Genomic DNA, 15,297 nt, shown 5'->3' on the forward strand with positions numbered 1-15,297 from the left:
TATTCAGAGAAAGTTTCCCAGCTATCAAGAGGGAATTGTTCCTTATGAGGTATATAGTTATAATGTATACCTCATAAGGAACAATTCCCTCATTAAAATCGTAGATATTTTTTACTTTTACTCATGCTTTCAAAATCACAATCCTCTGAAAAGTTATTTTTTATTAAGAATTTAGAATTTTGATAAATCCTTTTTTCAATTTGATATAATACTTATATATTTTCAAAAGACATTTTGAAAAGATATCTCAAAGTTCTCTGAAAACCTATTTTTGATTAATTTTGAGAAATATCCGTATTAAATTAATCAATAAATTCATTAACACTACTTTAATTTTTAAATTCAAAAAATTATATGTGCTTCTTAAAATGTCTCAAAAAATTTTATTATAAAATTATATACAATATTAAAAATCCCACAACATTTTTTTACTTTACATAATCGTACTTCCTCGACGATTAATTTCCCCTCAATTCCTATCGTTGACCGAACTTAGCATGCAACAAAAATAGGTTTTCAGAGAACTTTTGAGATATCTTTTCAAAATGTCTTTTTTGAAAATATTATAAGTATTATATCAAATTGAAAAAAAGGATTTATCAAAATTCTAAATTCTTAATAAAAATAACTTTTCAGAGGATTGTGATTTTGAAAGCATGAGTAATAAGTAAAAAATATCTACGATTTTAATGAGGGAATTGTTCCTTATGAGGTATACATTTATAACTATATCCTCATAAGGAACAATTCCCTCTTGATAGCTGGGAAACTTTCTCTGAAATAACTTATCATTTGGAGAAAGTTTCCCAGCTATCTATTAGAAACTAAAGGCTGTGAGGCACTAATATATAATCAGTGCCTCATAGCCTTTAGTTTCTTATTAAAACGAGAAAACTTGTTTCGAAATGATAAACAATTTCGAACAAGTTTTCTCGTTTTAAGGAGGGGATTGTTCCTTATGAGGTATACAGTATGAATTATACCTCATAAGGAACAATTCTTTCTTTAAATGGAGAAACTTTGTCGAATGTTAAACTATTCGGACAAAGTTTCTCCCATTTGTAGTGGAGATGGAAGGCTTTGAGGTATATTATATTAAATTGTACCCCAAAGCCTTCTATCTCCACTTGAAAGTTCCAAACTTTGGGTTAATTGCAAGACATTAACCTAAAAGTTTTGGAATTTCTAGAAGGAATTGCAGGGTAAGAGGTATATATTCATACTATGTACCTCTTACCCTGCAATTCCTTCTTAAAATGGGGAGAAACTTTGTCCGAATTTAACTATTCGGACAAAGTTTCTCCCATTTGTGTAGTGGAGATGGAAGGCTTTGAGGTATATTATATTAATATGTACCCCAAAGCCTTCCATCTTTATTGCACAATTTAAAAATTCAGGAAAAATGTAATAAGATTTTTATAAAAATTAAGCGTTTATTCGTAATTGTGTATTCAATGGTTCGGTATTTCTTTGATTTCGAAGTGTCCATCAATCATAACTCTCCAAAATGGCGTTTCACCCTGTTTCCAATGTGGTGTCTCATTGTAACACTCTTCTGGAGTCATGGGGCGAAAACCCTCTTTGGGAAGGGTTTTATGTGGTACTGAGTTGTAATTTTTCCTGAATTTATCAAGAAATTCTTGAATTTGTTTTGCATTTGAAGACCGGCCGACATTTCTTTCAAGAGACGGCCAGAGCCTTTCAATCTTGCCGTTCTGGCGCGGCATATGGGGGCGAGTGTGGCGGATTTGAATGTTGTTTCGCAAGTTAGTATGGCTAAGTCGTGTACTGAGGCACTGCGCGCCTCCGTACACCACTTAGCGGTTTTGACACTTTACAAAATCGTTAACGTATATTTTACAACACAAACGACAACACTAACTTAACCTTAAATATTTACAAAGCCGCCAACCACTTCACCTCACTACTGTAAAAAAATAAACGTTCTCACTTACAAAAGTATTGCAACTTCTCCCATTGCTGTGCTTCACATAACAGTTCATATTCTTCTGACTCACTTTCTTCTTCATATAGGTCAAAATCACTGTCAAAATGAATGTTAGTAAGTTTTGACAAAGCTAATGAAACACGCTTACCGTTTGTATCTATTGCTTTTATATATCTCCCATTATGTTTGTTGTCATAAACGCTCAAACTAACTTTACCCTTTCTCCCTCGTATCTGATAGAATGTATTTTCACGAGGAACGAAGAACAAATTCTTGAACTCATGACCGTTGTAGTTTGTTATCTCAATAGTTTTCGTCATTTATATAAAAATAAAATAAAAAATAAAATAAAAAATAAACTTAAAAATTAATGATATCACCACTCCCACACGTATGAAAACATAGCACAAAAATAAATTTAGGTGAAGTGGTGAAATCTCACCTCTTTTTTCACCTGTTTTTCACCCTGTTGAATTCATTGCTTTATAACTCTCTTCCTTGGTTTCTTTTTAGTTGCTTTCTTCACGTCCGTCTCCAACTTGACTGTCTTTCTTCTTCGGCCGTAATGATACCAGTTACTTCCACCAGTCAATGGGTCAAATGGTCTTTCGTAAGGGTTTCCATACATTCCATAGGGACCATACGGAAGAACTACTGGTGGAGAAGAAACATTTTCTTTAGTTCCATCGAATCTATTTAAATGCATTGTTTCACCTTTCATCTGGTCATTAAAGTCTTTTGCGTGTTTTGCAAACTCATCGTCCTTTCCTAAAGCATTTTCTGACTCAGTCGCAACCAAATTGGATGCTTTATTTATGAGCCCTATTTTATTTAATCTTAACTTCTTTGCAACCCAGCCTCCAATCTTCCCTTTATTTGCATCTAATGTCTTCGAAACCCTTCCTCCACTCATTTTATTTACTGCGTCATAAGCTCCAAGTGCTTTTGCTCCAAATGCTAATGCTTTTGTTCCCATTGCGCCTAAAGCTGCCCAAGCTACCATTTACACCATATTAAAATCATCTCTCTTCAATATTATCTCATAAAAGTTCTCGTTACTGGAGAAAGTCAATGAAACATAAACGTTCTCACGGGCTTCGCCCTCACCGCTTTGCGGTCTATCTAACTTCTTTCTTATATCATCTATACGCTTCAAAATGTCTGAACAATTGCTAACATCTTCTACAACAGTTATTTCATCATGAATGACCTTCAAGAACAAGCTCATTTAATATGCAATTAAAATCATTTCAATAATGAGTCCATCCTTTCCATCTTTAGGTAGCACAACATCTTTCATTGAAGAAGGTTCGACAAGTCTTATGTTAAACTTACTGACAAAGTTTGTTATACTATAATGCTTTGGCGGCGAATACATATAGTTTGAAAGACATAATATAGATTCTTCAGCAAATTCACTTATACTGGATTTTATAACAATGTTCTCACGAGACCAAATGCCACCAATTGACAATCTTGTAAGCAATCCTGCTGAACCTTCAACTGTAAACGTCGATGGTAACATTCCACGAAGGTCATCTATTGACATCTTTGAGTCACTGAATTTAAAGATTTTCTTAAAGCAATCGTCATTATCTAACCATGCAATAGCTTTGAAGTTTTCATTCGAATATACATCTGCTTCATTAAATGTAAATCCTGACTTCTTTGCAGAGACGACTTTAAAATCTATTGAGTTTGTTTCAAAATTATATGCTATGGTAACTTCTGAAGGTAATGGATGTCCTTCCGCAGTCAGTTGTTCTCTCACTACCGTTTGAAGCTTTGTATTAAAAACTTTCATGTCATCTCCTGTGTCTAAGTTCACATACACAGCAACAGGGAAACTATCTTGCTTCTTTGTTTCATCATTATACCTCAAAACATTAAAGTTCTTCAATAATATTGTTCTTCCTGCTGGAATACTTCGAACCTGTCTGATTTCAATAGCTTTCTCACCTCCTACATACTCTACCCAGTGTCTTGGATATTCATAAGTATACTGACTTTCTTGAATTTTGGTTGGTTTCATCATAACATGTTCATAGTATATCTTTATACTCTTGTCAGTTAGACTCGGTGCTATGTTCTGAATATTTCTGACTTGCATTTTTAATGGAGATAAAATGAAGCATTTAATACATGATGTAGATGAAGACATGAATGAAACTACAGACAAACTTAACTCTTCTCTTATTCTTCCTTTCAGCAAAGATTATGAATTCTGTTCAAATGGTGTGTATTTCTATTGTGGAAAGATGGGTTCAGGTAAGACATTTAACCTCATTCGTCATATTCTTATAACAGAGCGTTTAGGAAACGACTCTTACTATGACCAAATCATTATATCAGCAACTTCAGACTCTATGGATTCAACAGCGAAAACATTTATGTCAAAAGTTCAAGCCTCTGTCGTTAAAGTTTCAGACAGTGAACTCATTGAATTTCTTCAACGTTACATTCGACGTAAGAGAAAATATTATGCCATCGTAGAGTTCATACAGTCAGGAATGCAAAAGACTTCTGAGGAGATGGAAAGAATTATTGACAAACACCACTTACGTCAATACTCAGGAGTATACAATATGAAACGACTTACAAATTACATTCTGTCAAAACTTTCAAAATACCCCTTCAAAAAATATCCTTCAAATACTTTGTTAGTTTGCGACGACTTCGCTGGAAAAGGTTTAGTGTCAAAGCCCGACTCACCATTAGCTAACATCATAACTAAAGTCAGACATTACCATTTAACTGTAGCAATACTTATGCAAACATGGAGGTTTTTAGCTTTAAACATAAAACGTCTCATAACTGACTTCGTTATCTTTCAAGGTTTCTCACGTTATGATATTGAACTCATTTGGAAACAGTCAGGTATAACATTACCTTTTGAAGAAATTTGGGAAGCATATAAGTCTCTCATCTCTCCTCGTTCATACCTTGAGATTCATATCATGACTAATACCATTAAAGTCAAAAATATTCCATGGAACGACCAACATTGTTTTAAAGTTTAACCTTCAATTGACTGATGGTAAACAAATTCCATGCATCTCTGTCGCCATTTCTGTTAATATTTTTGCTGTCATTCATATCATCCACTTCCCCATCCGTTAGCTTTTGAGGATATGCGTTAGAATAGCTGTTCTTAAATGAAGGCTTTTCACCTTTGAGAGCATAAACTCTATAACTTTCTGCATACTTTATGTTTGAACCTCCTGAGCCATCATTGACATAAATTTTTATAGGCTTCCGCCCTTTGTTCATGTTCCTGCTTCTTCCCTTAGCTCTTTTGTTCAGTAGTTCTACATCTTTATACACAGCACCTGTCTCAGTGAATTCAACAATATTTTCATTCGTTAGCTTTACATTCAAACCCTTGTCGAGTATATTGTTCATTTCATACATATAAAAGGTTTTTATTCTATATGAAATGAGAAGCAAATCCATCTTAGCTGGTGCCGTTAATGTTCCAATTGAACCAACATCAAATGTTGACTCACGAACGACAAACAATATTGTCATAAAGAACTATAGTTCAGAGTGTTTGAAAGAAAAAGAACCAGAACTTAAGTCGGTGAATTTTAAACTCAGCTTCAAACGCTAACGCTACATCAGATGTTAAGTTAGAGTATCCACCACTGGACCAAATTCTTTCAAGAGAAGCCAACGACAACCCTTACACAAATGTTCAAACAAATCCTTCAGATAACGTAGACCATTACCTTCTTCAGTTATACCAAACAATTTTACTCAAAGACGATAAGAAGCTTTTGACAAATCTTATAAGCAAGAACCAAATAATTCTAACAAAGGAGGACCTTGAAAATGCTATCTCACGAATAACAGGGAAACAATGTGTCATTGACTATCTCGACCCTGAAATCGAATGCTGTGGTCAAACTCCACTATTCATGAAAATAGGTAACATCCGCATCATTGAAACACCAGGAACTACAGGAGTTGAGTTTAAGTATAAATATTCGAACGAGTATACAAAACTTTCAACAGAATATAAACTTTGTTTGAAATATGTTTTAGTAAATTAAAGCAGTCAGGACCTTCGGTCTTGGCGCTTTGCGCCGTTAGTCAAAAAAATTTCAAGTTAGCAATTTATAATATCTATCCAAAACTTCTTCAACAGTATCGAACTCATCTTCATAATGCAAACCTAATCTTATTGACTTGGTGCAATTTTCACTAACACAATATAGCGCTTTGCGCTCGGCGCCTTTGACGCCTTTTTCTGTTCTTTGACCATAAACTAACTCATTTGTTTCATCAAACAGCAACAACCAAAGTTCATGACCTAATACATAACATTCATACTTTATATTTTTAGCTCTGAGTTCTCTTGTAAGCTGTTGCATTTAATATTTTCTAAAAAGTCAACTTCAACAGTCATTCGCACTGGTGCCTTCAGTTCTACAGGCTCTCCTTGAAAGTCAACAAGTCTGAATTGCATGTCTTTCAAATTATGAGGACTAATGCGAACCCATTTACCTAAATGAGTTGCTATGACAGGAACGTTTGGAATGAACATTGAATTTACTTCATAACAGAAAGACTTATATTCTACTGAACCTTTACTATTAACTTCTGAAATACCTGTGACATTAGCTATTTTTGACTCAATGTACAAACAATTGCCATAACATACGTATGGAACAGATTTCATCTCAATCGTTTTGTCAACACTTTTCAAAGGAAATGTCATATGGTATGCACCCAAAAGAAGTTGTACTCTATGACTCATTCTTGGTATCTTAAACTCTTTCTCGCTGCTGAACTTCAATGTTCCCTCAGAAGAGAGTTCGACATCTATGTTGTCAATAGTTTCTTCATTTATGAGAGTATCTATGACTCCAGCAATTTTATCTATTCTATACCCAGCTCTGTTAGGAAATGTTATAACACTTCTTTTGTCATCTATTTCAATCTCTATGAAATCTGTTTCATCTGTTATGACAAAAGTTGCGATAGTATTGAAGTCAACAACTCTGAAAGCAAGCGCTTCATTCTGAAGACCTAAGTTTGTTTGTAGCTTTACTGTCCCGTATTCGTTTGGGTCTGTACTTTGCAAATAGAACAACATTTTATTCTCATTAAAATATGACTATTGCTGCATATGCGTATGAAACAAATGAAGCAAGAAGAGCACATGAATTAGTAAACGAAAACTCAACTTTAACAGTGGAAGGCAATGATTTAGTCATTGACGATGGAAAAACTAAAAAAGTCATTGATTTCGATACTTTTAACACTTATGACCCATTCATTACAACAAGCAAGGTTCCTATCATAAATGATGGAACGGTGCAATATATAAATTCTACAATAGATGCCTCATTAGTGAAAGTATTAAATGTTCTCATTGAATTGTTAAAGAGCTTTCGATTTGACGACAACATTAAATGCCTAAAGAATTTAGTCATGAATAAGAAACAAATTCTCGGCGTTGCTGGTAGCAGTAATGATGTACACTTATGACATTAGAATATTATAACGAACATAAAGATGAACTGAAAGAGAGAAGGGTGACACCGGACCTCAAGGACCACAAGGAATACAAGGAATACAAGGAATACAAGGACCTCAAGGCGAAAACGGTTTGGATGGTGAAGATGGAAAGGATGGAAAAACTGCTAAATCATGGATATGGAACCTTATAAATACTGGTTTAACAGCTGCTTCATATGGAGTTCTTCAATACAAATCGGAAAGATATGGGCAGTACTTGGTGAAGAAGTTTTAGATGACGTTAAAAAATGCTTTGAACTTCATTTCAAATGGTTCGGATACTATTAAAACTTTATCTGGTTGGATGCAAGAAACAAGGAGTCAAATAGATACTGTAAGACGTATAGCAAACAATGCACGTACGGGATTGGATACTTTACGAGAAGCACAAAATACACTAAAGGAAGCAAATGATATTCTTGGCTCAGTATCAGACATGCATGAAGATTGGCTTAAAGGTATTGACGAATCTTTTAAAAAATCAAGTCAGTCTATTGCTGACTACAAAGAAAAGTATAGATTTTTTACATAGTGCTATGGACGTACATGATGGAAGCATAAGGAACTTACTTAATGCTAACAATAACTTACCAGGAACTATTAAAGCATTTATAAAGTCCTTTGTAAAACCTGGTGCTCTAACATTTAGGTCTTTGAGAGCAAGAGCATTGAAGTCAAGAGATGCAGAAACTCCAACAGAACCTACAGAAGGAACCGAAACAACAGAAACTCCAGAAGAACCACCAAAACCAACAGCTAATGAAATATTGTTCGAATATTTTCCAAGGTACTCTGTCCTCATTGCATACATTCAAGAAATACTTAAGAAAGCAGACTTGACTTTAGGAGATGATGAAAGTTCTGTATATCTTTGTTCCAGTTTCAAATAGCAGAACTTTTGAGACAGATATGCTTAATGTATGACAACATCTCTGATTTCACAAGATATGATGACGACCATGACCCCGAACACGGTGAAGAAGAAGTTTTACAACATCCATTAAGACAGGAAAGGTTTTAACTCAAAGTCTCATTATTGACACCAAAGATGGCGAAGTGGACGTTCTTCAAGAGCTGAAGAAAAATACTTCTGAAGGAGGTGGTGGTAGGCATGAACTTGAAATAAATGAGATAGAAGAGAAATTAGCCGAAAAAGCAGATAAAAACCATGTTCATTATATAAGTTCAGACGAACAGATTATAACGGACTACCATGGATATTTAACACAGGATGAAGAAGTGAAGACGAAAGATGTTAATGAAAGAAGATATAAATTCATTCGTGCTAAAGGTTATGGCATACACTGTACTGTACAGTATGACACAGGTAAAGCACAAGAAGCATTTGGTTATAACGATGAAATATACGCTTCATACTTCTTTGTTAACGATGTATTAGTTGAACCAAGATTTACATTGAGAGTTAAGGCAAAAATAACTTTTGAAGATGCTATTAAAAGTAAAGCTGACAAAGATAAACTTGACGCAACGAACAAAGTTTTGAAATCTCATAAACCAATATCTCCGATATAAATGAACTTCAAGCTACATTAAATAGTAAAGCTGACAAGAACCATACACATAAATCCTTCACTACTGTTAGAGCAGACGACATAATATTGAACTATACCCTTGGTTCAAGTGCACCTTTAGAGAATCCGAGTACAAGCGTAAAAGATACACTAAACTCCTTAAATAACAAATGTATGAATATCGAAGGTCATGTCAGAAACTTTGAAACACATGAACTACCAGCAATGTTAGATAAAAAAGCAGATAAAGAACATACACATAACTCCTTCTCAACTGTTGCTATAGAAAGTATTGAAGGAACGGTTGGCGGAACTGGTGGGGATGCATTATATTATAAACCTCCTAACTTTCCACAAGGTTTAACATCGAATGAAAACATAACAAACGAAGAAAGAAATTAGCTGTAAAAATGTTTATGTCATGGATGATGAAAATAATGTTAAATTCACTGCTCAAGATTTATATGATAAGAAAGCAGACAAAACAGAGCTTCAAACATTAAAGACTGAAATACTTCAAACATTATATATCCTGTTGGTTCTATTATACGTCAATGAACTCAACAAATCCAGAAACAGTTTTAGGTTTTGGTACGTGGAAGCAGATTGTAGATAAATTCTTATACTGTGCTAGATATTCAAAGCAAACAGGAGGTTCGAAGAAAATTAAAGAAGCAAACCTTCCACCGCACACTCATACAGGAACTACAAACTTTTCTGGCGACCATAGCCACTCATTAAGAGACCACCCATTATACAACTCAGAGTATGAAGCTGGCAATGACGTTTTATCTCCATCTTATAACAATGCAGCAAAAAGATTTTTCGACCAACTGAACCAGGAGGAAATCATTCACACACTTTCACAAAAATCCAACAGGCTCGGGTGCAGATTACATGCCACCATTTGTGACTGTATTTGCATGGTACCGCGTTCAATGAACGCGCTTGAGCCTAGAATAAAATCTTTAACTTTACATAAATGAGCTTGAAAGAAGTATTCGAACAACATCCGTGGAGGTCATTTAAGAAGTTCAATGAAGCTGCAAAGAGTTGGGGATTTACTAAACAGAGCTGAAGTGAAAAGGTTCTTTGACAAAAATGTTGTACATCAAACAAAAATAAACCCTTACGACTACTTTTTACCAATTCTCCAACACTCCTGACGCATACCAATTTGACACTCTCATTCAAAGCAGAAAAGGAGGTCATAAACCATTTTTGATTTTCATTAATGTTAACACTCGTAAAGCATATGCATATCCAATGAAAAATAAAGGAACTCGTGAAGTGTTAAGAGTTTTACAAAAGTTTGTAGCAGAACATAGCCCAAGTACTTTAACATCAGACCAAGACAGTGCATACCAGCAATGAAATCACATATTTTCTCATTAAGCATAACATAACTCACTACACTACTGAAGACCATAACCACAACATACTCGGCATCATAAACCGCTTCATAAGAACGCTCAGAGATTTAAATCAAGAGCGAGACTTTACCGAAGAAACAATGAAACACTTTCTCGAAGTATATAATTCCTCAACACATTCTACACAGGACATACACCAAATTCAATGACACAAACAACAGAAGAAAAGTATATACAAAAGAAACGAAGTCAAACACAAAATATCAGAATTCAACACAATTTACCCTCATTCCTGGTACAAAAGTTCGTGTAGTTCTTGACGACAAACCGTTGACAAAGAAACGTTAAGGTTAAGTAGAAACTATTATATCGTAGACTCTACGCAAGGTAATGGATATCTTATAAAAGCTGCTGACGACTCTATTGCGTTTTACCCTCGTCACAAATTAGTCGAAAGTAGTAATGGCAAACTTGCTGAAACCATTGACGAAGCAAAGCGAGGAGTGGTTATTGAAATACTTGGCTACAACATAAACGATGACACTTATAAAGTAAGATATGAAGGAGGCGTTGAAGATGTTATACCATCTAAGAACTTGAGAGAGTCAAAGTCAACACATCTGGGACCATTAGAGCGGGAGTACTGGAAAGACAAAAATATGCCAGAAAGAATAAGAAAATTCTTCTAAACTTTTTCATTAGATGTAAATCAGACATGAATGAGAACAGTCATGTATTAATGGTACCATTTATTTTAACATAAAGACGCAAAGCGGCGAGGACGAAGTCCATGACCAAAAATATAATTTAGGTGAAGAGGTGAGAATCTCACCTGTTTTTTCACCTCTTTTTTCACAAGCGTTTTACATGAATTACGATGTATATTTTGAAATCCTAAACAATTTCGTAGCTTCTATTTCTTTCTTTTAGTACATCGAATGTTTTAACAATGCCGAAGGTTTCTTTATACTTCTTCTTGACGTCAGACAGAAGGAAATCTTCTGCTGTTGGATAGTTTTTATTAAGAAATGCTAACATGTCCATTTTATTTTCTGCTGGTTTTTCTGCTTCTTTCTTTAAGTCTGCATAGTCGTTTCTCATTCGTTCTATCTCTTTGACTGAGTAGTTATATTTTCTTATTGCTGCTTTACATTTTGAACATTGCGGCATCGTTTTTGCGTTATACATTGAAATAAAACCAGCTAGAACAACTAAGGCGTCAATGGTTTTCTTTAACTCAAAAGCTGCTGGTTTTATCTGTTCATTCCATACTTTACCTCTTCTAGTCTTTATCTCTTATCTGCCATACACATTTTGCAACTAATGAAACAAAGTTATCGTATGTCTTAAATTCTTCGGATTTGTAAAGGTCAGAAATATTTTTATAAACCATGTCGCAATCTTTGTCCATAACTTTATGGTTGCAATGAAAACCAAGGAATTCATAATTTACTTTACGTATGATTTCTTAATTTCTACTGAGTCAGTTGCTTTGACTTCAATTTCGTCGAATTCAGGAATAGTTAGTTTTTGCTGCTGAATTTCAGGTAGTTTAGGCAAATGGTCGATGAGGTCCTCCATTTCATAAAGATACTGTTCATTTGTTTCATCTTTCGCACTACAGTCTAAATTACTTGTTAAAAGTTCTTGCTTTATCTTCTGGATTTCTGTTTCAAAAGTATATGAAGAAGGAATAAAGCTTTTCATCTCTACCAACATTGACGTAGGATTCATGACTAGCGAGTTTGGTGCTGTAGTTGTGGACAGAGTCCCGCCGTTCGTGGCTTGAATTGATGTTGTGCCGATTGTTGAAATCATATCTTTTATACAAAATAAAAAAATAAATAAAAATAAAACTAACTTTATTTTTTCTATCTTAAGGAAATTCATGAAAATTCACGAGGGTGAAAAAACAGGTGAAAAAACAGGTGAGATCTCACCTCTTCACCTAAATTATATTTTTGGTCATGGACTTCGTCCTCGCCGCTTTGCGTCTTTATGTTAAAATAAATGGTACCATTAATACATGACTGTTCTCATTCATGTCTGATTTACATCTAATGAAAAAGTTTAGAAGAATTTTCTTATTCTTTCTGGCATATTTTTGTCTTTCCAGTACTCCCGCTCTAATGGTCCCAGATGTGTTGACTTTGACTCTCTCAAGTTCTTAGATGGTATAACATCTTCAACGCCTCCTTCATATCTTACTTTATAAGTGTCATCGTTTATGTTGTAGCCAAGTATTTCAATAACCACTCCTCGCTTTGCTTCGTCAATGGTTTCAGCAAGTTTGCCATTACTACTTTCGACTAATTTGTGACGAGGGTAAAACGCAATAGAGTCGTCAGCAGCTTTTATAAGATATCCATTACCTTGCGTAGAGTCTACGATATAATAGTTTCTACTTAACCTTAAACGTTTCTTTGTCAACGGTTTGTCGTCAAGAACTACACGAACTTTTGTACCAGGAATGAGGGTAAATTGTGTTGAATTTCTGATATTTTGTGTTTGACTTCGTTTCTTTTGTATATACTTTTCTTCTTGTTGTTGTGTCATTGAATTTGGTGTATGTCCTGTTGTAGAATGTGTTGAGGAATTATATACTTCGAGAAAGTGTTTCATTGTTTCTTCGGTAAAGTCTCGCTCTTGATTTAAATCTCTGAGCGTTCTTATGAAGCGGTTTATGATGCCGAGTATGTTGTGGTTATGGTCTTCAGTAGTGTAGTGAGTTATGTTATGCTTAATGAGAAAATATGTGATTTCATTGCTGAGGTATGCACTGTCTTGGTCTGATGTTAAAGTACTTGGGCTATGTTCTGCTACAAACTTTTGTAAAACTCTTAACACTTCACGAGTTCCTTTATTTTTCATTGGATATGCATATGCTTTACGAGTGTTAACATTAATGAAAATCAAAAATGGTTTATGACCTCCTTTTCTGCTTTGAATGAGAGTGTCAAATTGGTATGCGTCAGGAGTGTTGGAGTAAATTGGTAAAAAGTAGTCGTAAGGGTTTATTTTTGTTTGATGTACAACATTTTTGTCAAAGAACCTTTTCACTTCAGCTCTGTTAGTAAATCCCCAACTCTTTGCAGCTTCATTGAACTTCTTAAATGACCTCCACGGATGTTGTTCGAATACTTCTTTCAAGCTCATTTATGTAAAGTTAAAGATTTTATTCTAGGCTCAAGCGCGTTCATTGAACGCGGTACCATGCAAATACAGTCACAAATGGTGGCATGTAATCTGCACCCGAGCCTGTTGGATTTGTTGTGAAAGTGTGTGAATGATTTCCTCCTGGTTCAGTTGGTCGAAAAATCTTTTTTGCTGCATTGTTATAAGATGGAGATAAAACGTCATTGCCAGCTTCATACTCTGAGTTGTATAATGGGTGGTCTCTTAATGAGTGGCTATGGTCGCCAGAAAAGTTTGTAGTTCCTGTATGAGTGTGCGGTGGAAGGTTTGCTTCTTTAATTTTCTTCGAACCTCCTGTTTGCTTTGAATATCTAGCACAGTATAAGAATTTATCTACAATCTGCTTCCACGTACCAAAACCTAAAACTGTTTCTGGATTTGTTGAGTTCATTGACGTATAAATAGAACCAACAGGATATAATGTTTGAAGTATTTCAGTCTTTAATGTTTGAAGCTCTGTTTTGTCTGCTTTCTTATCATATAAATCTTGAGCAGTGAATTTAACATTATTTTCATCATCCATGACATAAACATTTTTACAGCTAATTTCTTTCTTCGTTGTTATGTTTTCATTCGATGTTAAACCTTGTGGAAAGTTAGGAGGTTTATAATATAATGCATCCCCACCAGTTCCGCCAACCGTTCCTTCAATACTTTCTATAGCAACAGTTGAGAAGGAGTTATGTGTATGTTCTTTATCTGCTTTTTTATCTAACATTGCTGGTAGTTTAGTTAGTATGGCTAAGTCGTGTACTGAGGCACTGCGCGCCTCCATACACCACTTAGCGGTTTTGACACTTTACAAAATCGTTAACGTATATTTTACAACACAAACGACAACACCAACTTAACCTTAAATATTTACAAAACCGCCAACCACTTCACTAACGAACTCACTAATGTAAAAAATAAACGTTCTCACTATCGTTCTCACTAACGACTTCACTAATGTTCTCACTAACGTTCTCACTAACGTTCTCACTATCGTTCTCACTATCGTTCTCACTATCGTTCACACTAACGTTCTCACTAACGACTTCACACGTATGAAAACATAGCACAAAAATAAATTTAGGTGAAGTGGTGAAATCTCACCTCTTTTTTCACCCGGTTTTTCACCCTGTTGAATTCATTGCTTTATAACTCTCTTCCTTGGTTTCTTTTTAGTTGCTTTCTTCACGTCCGTCTCCAACTTGACTGTCTTTCTTCTTCGGCCGTAATGATACCAGTTACTTCCACCAGTCAATGGGTCAAATGGTCTTTCGTAAGGGTTTCCATACATTCCATAGGGACCATACGGAAGAACTACTGGTGGAGAAGAAACATTTTCTTTAGTTCCATCGAATCTATTTAAATGCATTGTTTCACCTTTCATCTGGTCATTAAAGTCTTTTGCGTGTTTTGCAAACTCATCGTCCTTTCCTAAAGCATTTTCTGACTCAGTCGCAACCAAATTGGATGCTTTATTTATGAGCCCTATTTTATTTAATCTTAACTTCTTTGCAACCCAGCCTCCAATCTTCCCTTTATTTGCATCTAATGTCTTCGAAACCCTTCCTCCACTCATTTTATTTACTGCGTCATAAGCTCCAAGTGCTTTTGCTCCAAATGCTAATGCTTTTGTTCCCATTGCGCCTAAAGCTGCCCAAGCTACCATTTACACCATATTAAAATCATCTCTCTTCAATATTATCTCATAAAAGTTCTCGTTACTGGAGAAAGTCAA

At 34.9% G+C, this 15,297-nt stretch overlaps 7 protein-coding genes and 3 pseudogenes across 10 annotated transcripts, besides 4 other annotated features; 3 read left to right on the plus strand and 7 right to left on the minus strand.

Annotated features, from left to right (window-relative positions):
- Positions 1 to 92: part of a mobile genetic element that runs on past the window's edge.
- A 1,693-nt stretch (positions 93 to 1,785) lies between these two features.
- Positions 1,786 to 12,340: a mobile genetic element.
- Positions 1,948 to 2,268, minus strand: TVAGG3_0489720 (uncharacterized protein; the record flags this gene model as incomplete). The annotated part of the gene is made up of 1 exon (XM_001288328.1): positions 1,948 to 2,268. One exon carries the CDS (start codon positions 2,266 to 2,268, stop codon positions 1,948 to 1,950), a length of 321 nt encoding a protein of 106 aa, XP_001288329.1.
- TVAGG3_0489730 (protein of unknown function, DUF4107 family) lies at positions 2,424 to 2,654 on the minus strand (the record flags this gene model as incomplete). Its single annotated transcript, XM_001288329.2, has 1 exon — positions 2,424 to 2,654. The coding sequence occupies one exon, from the start codon at positions 2,652 to 2,654 to the stop codon at positions 2,424 to 2,426; it is 231 nt and encodes a 76-aa protein (XP_001288330.2).
- On the minus strand, positions 3,472 to 4,058 carry TVAGG3_0489740 (uncharacterized protein; the record flags this gene model as incomplete). Its single annotated transcript, XM_051236133.1, has 1 exon — positions 3,472 to 4,058. A coding segment is annotated over one exon (587 nt), but the record flags the coding sequence as incomplete, so codon positions are not given.
- Positions 4,108 to 4,961, plus strand: TVAGG3_0489750 (protein of unknown function, DUF4106 family; the record flags this gene model as incomplete). Its single annotated transcript, XM_051236134.1, has 1 exon — positions 4,108 to 4,961. A coding segment is annotated over one exon (854 nt), but the record flags the coding sequence as incomplete, so codon positions are not given.
- On the minus strand, positions 6,282 to 7,046 carry TVAGG3_0489760 (uncharacterized protein; the record flags this gene model as incomplete). Its single annotated transcript, XM_051236135.1, has 1 exon — positions 6,282 to 7,046. The coding sequence occupies one exon, from the start codon at positions 7,044 to 7,046 to the stop codon at positions 6,282 to 6,284; it is 765 nt and encodes a 254-aa protein (XP_051093959.1).
- On the plus strand, positions 7,064 to 7,812 carry TVAGG3_0489770 (annotated as a pseudogene). Its single transcript has one exon. A coding segment is annotated over exon 1 (749 nt).
- On the plus strand, positions 9,178 to 9,813 carry TVAGG3_0489780 (annotated as a pseudogene). Its single transcript has one exon. A coding segment is annotated over exon 1 (636 nt).
- On the minus strand, positions 11,496 to 12,194 carry TVAGG3_0489790 (annotated as a pseudogene). Its single transcript has one exon. A coding segment is annotated over exon 1 (699 nt).
- A 106-nt stretch (positions 12,341 to 12,446) lies between the features above and the next one.
- Positions 12,447 to 14,301: a mobile genetic element.
- On the minus strand, positions 13,573 to 14,289 carry TVAGG3_0489810 (phage tail repeat-like family; the record flags this gene model as incomplete). The annotated part of the gene is made up of 1 exon (XM_051236136.1): positions 13,573 to 14,289. One exon carries the CDS (start codon positions 14,287 to 14,289, stop codon positions 13,573 to 13,575), a length of 717 nt encoding a protein of 238 aa, XP_051093960.1.
- Positions 14,302 to 14,609: 308 nt separating the features above from the next.
- Positions 14,610 to 15,297: part of a mobile genetic element that runs on past the window's edge.
- TVAGG3_0489830 (protein of unknown function, DUF4107 family) lies at positions 14,701 to 15,228 on the minus strand (the record flags this gene model as incomplete). Its single annotated transcript, XM_051236137.1, has 1 exon — positions 14,701 to 15,228. The coding sequence occupies one exon, from the start codon at positions 15,226 to 15,228 to the stop codon at positions 14,701 to 14,703; it is 528 nt and encodes a 175-aa protein (XP_051093961.1).

The sequence above is a fragment of the Trichomonas vaginalis genome, chromosome II (genome assembly GCF_026262505.1).
Source record: "Trichomonas vaginalis G3 chromosome II, whole genome shotgun sequence".
In the NCBI taxonomy this organism is placed as follows: Eukaryota; Parabasalia; order Trichomonadida; family Trichomonadidae; genus Trichomonas; species Trichomonas vaginalis.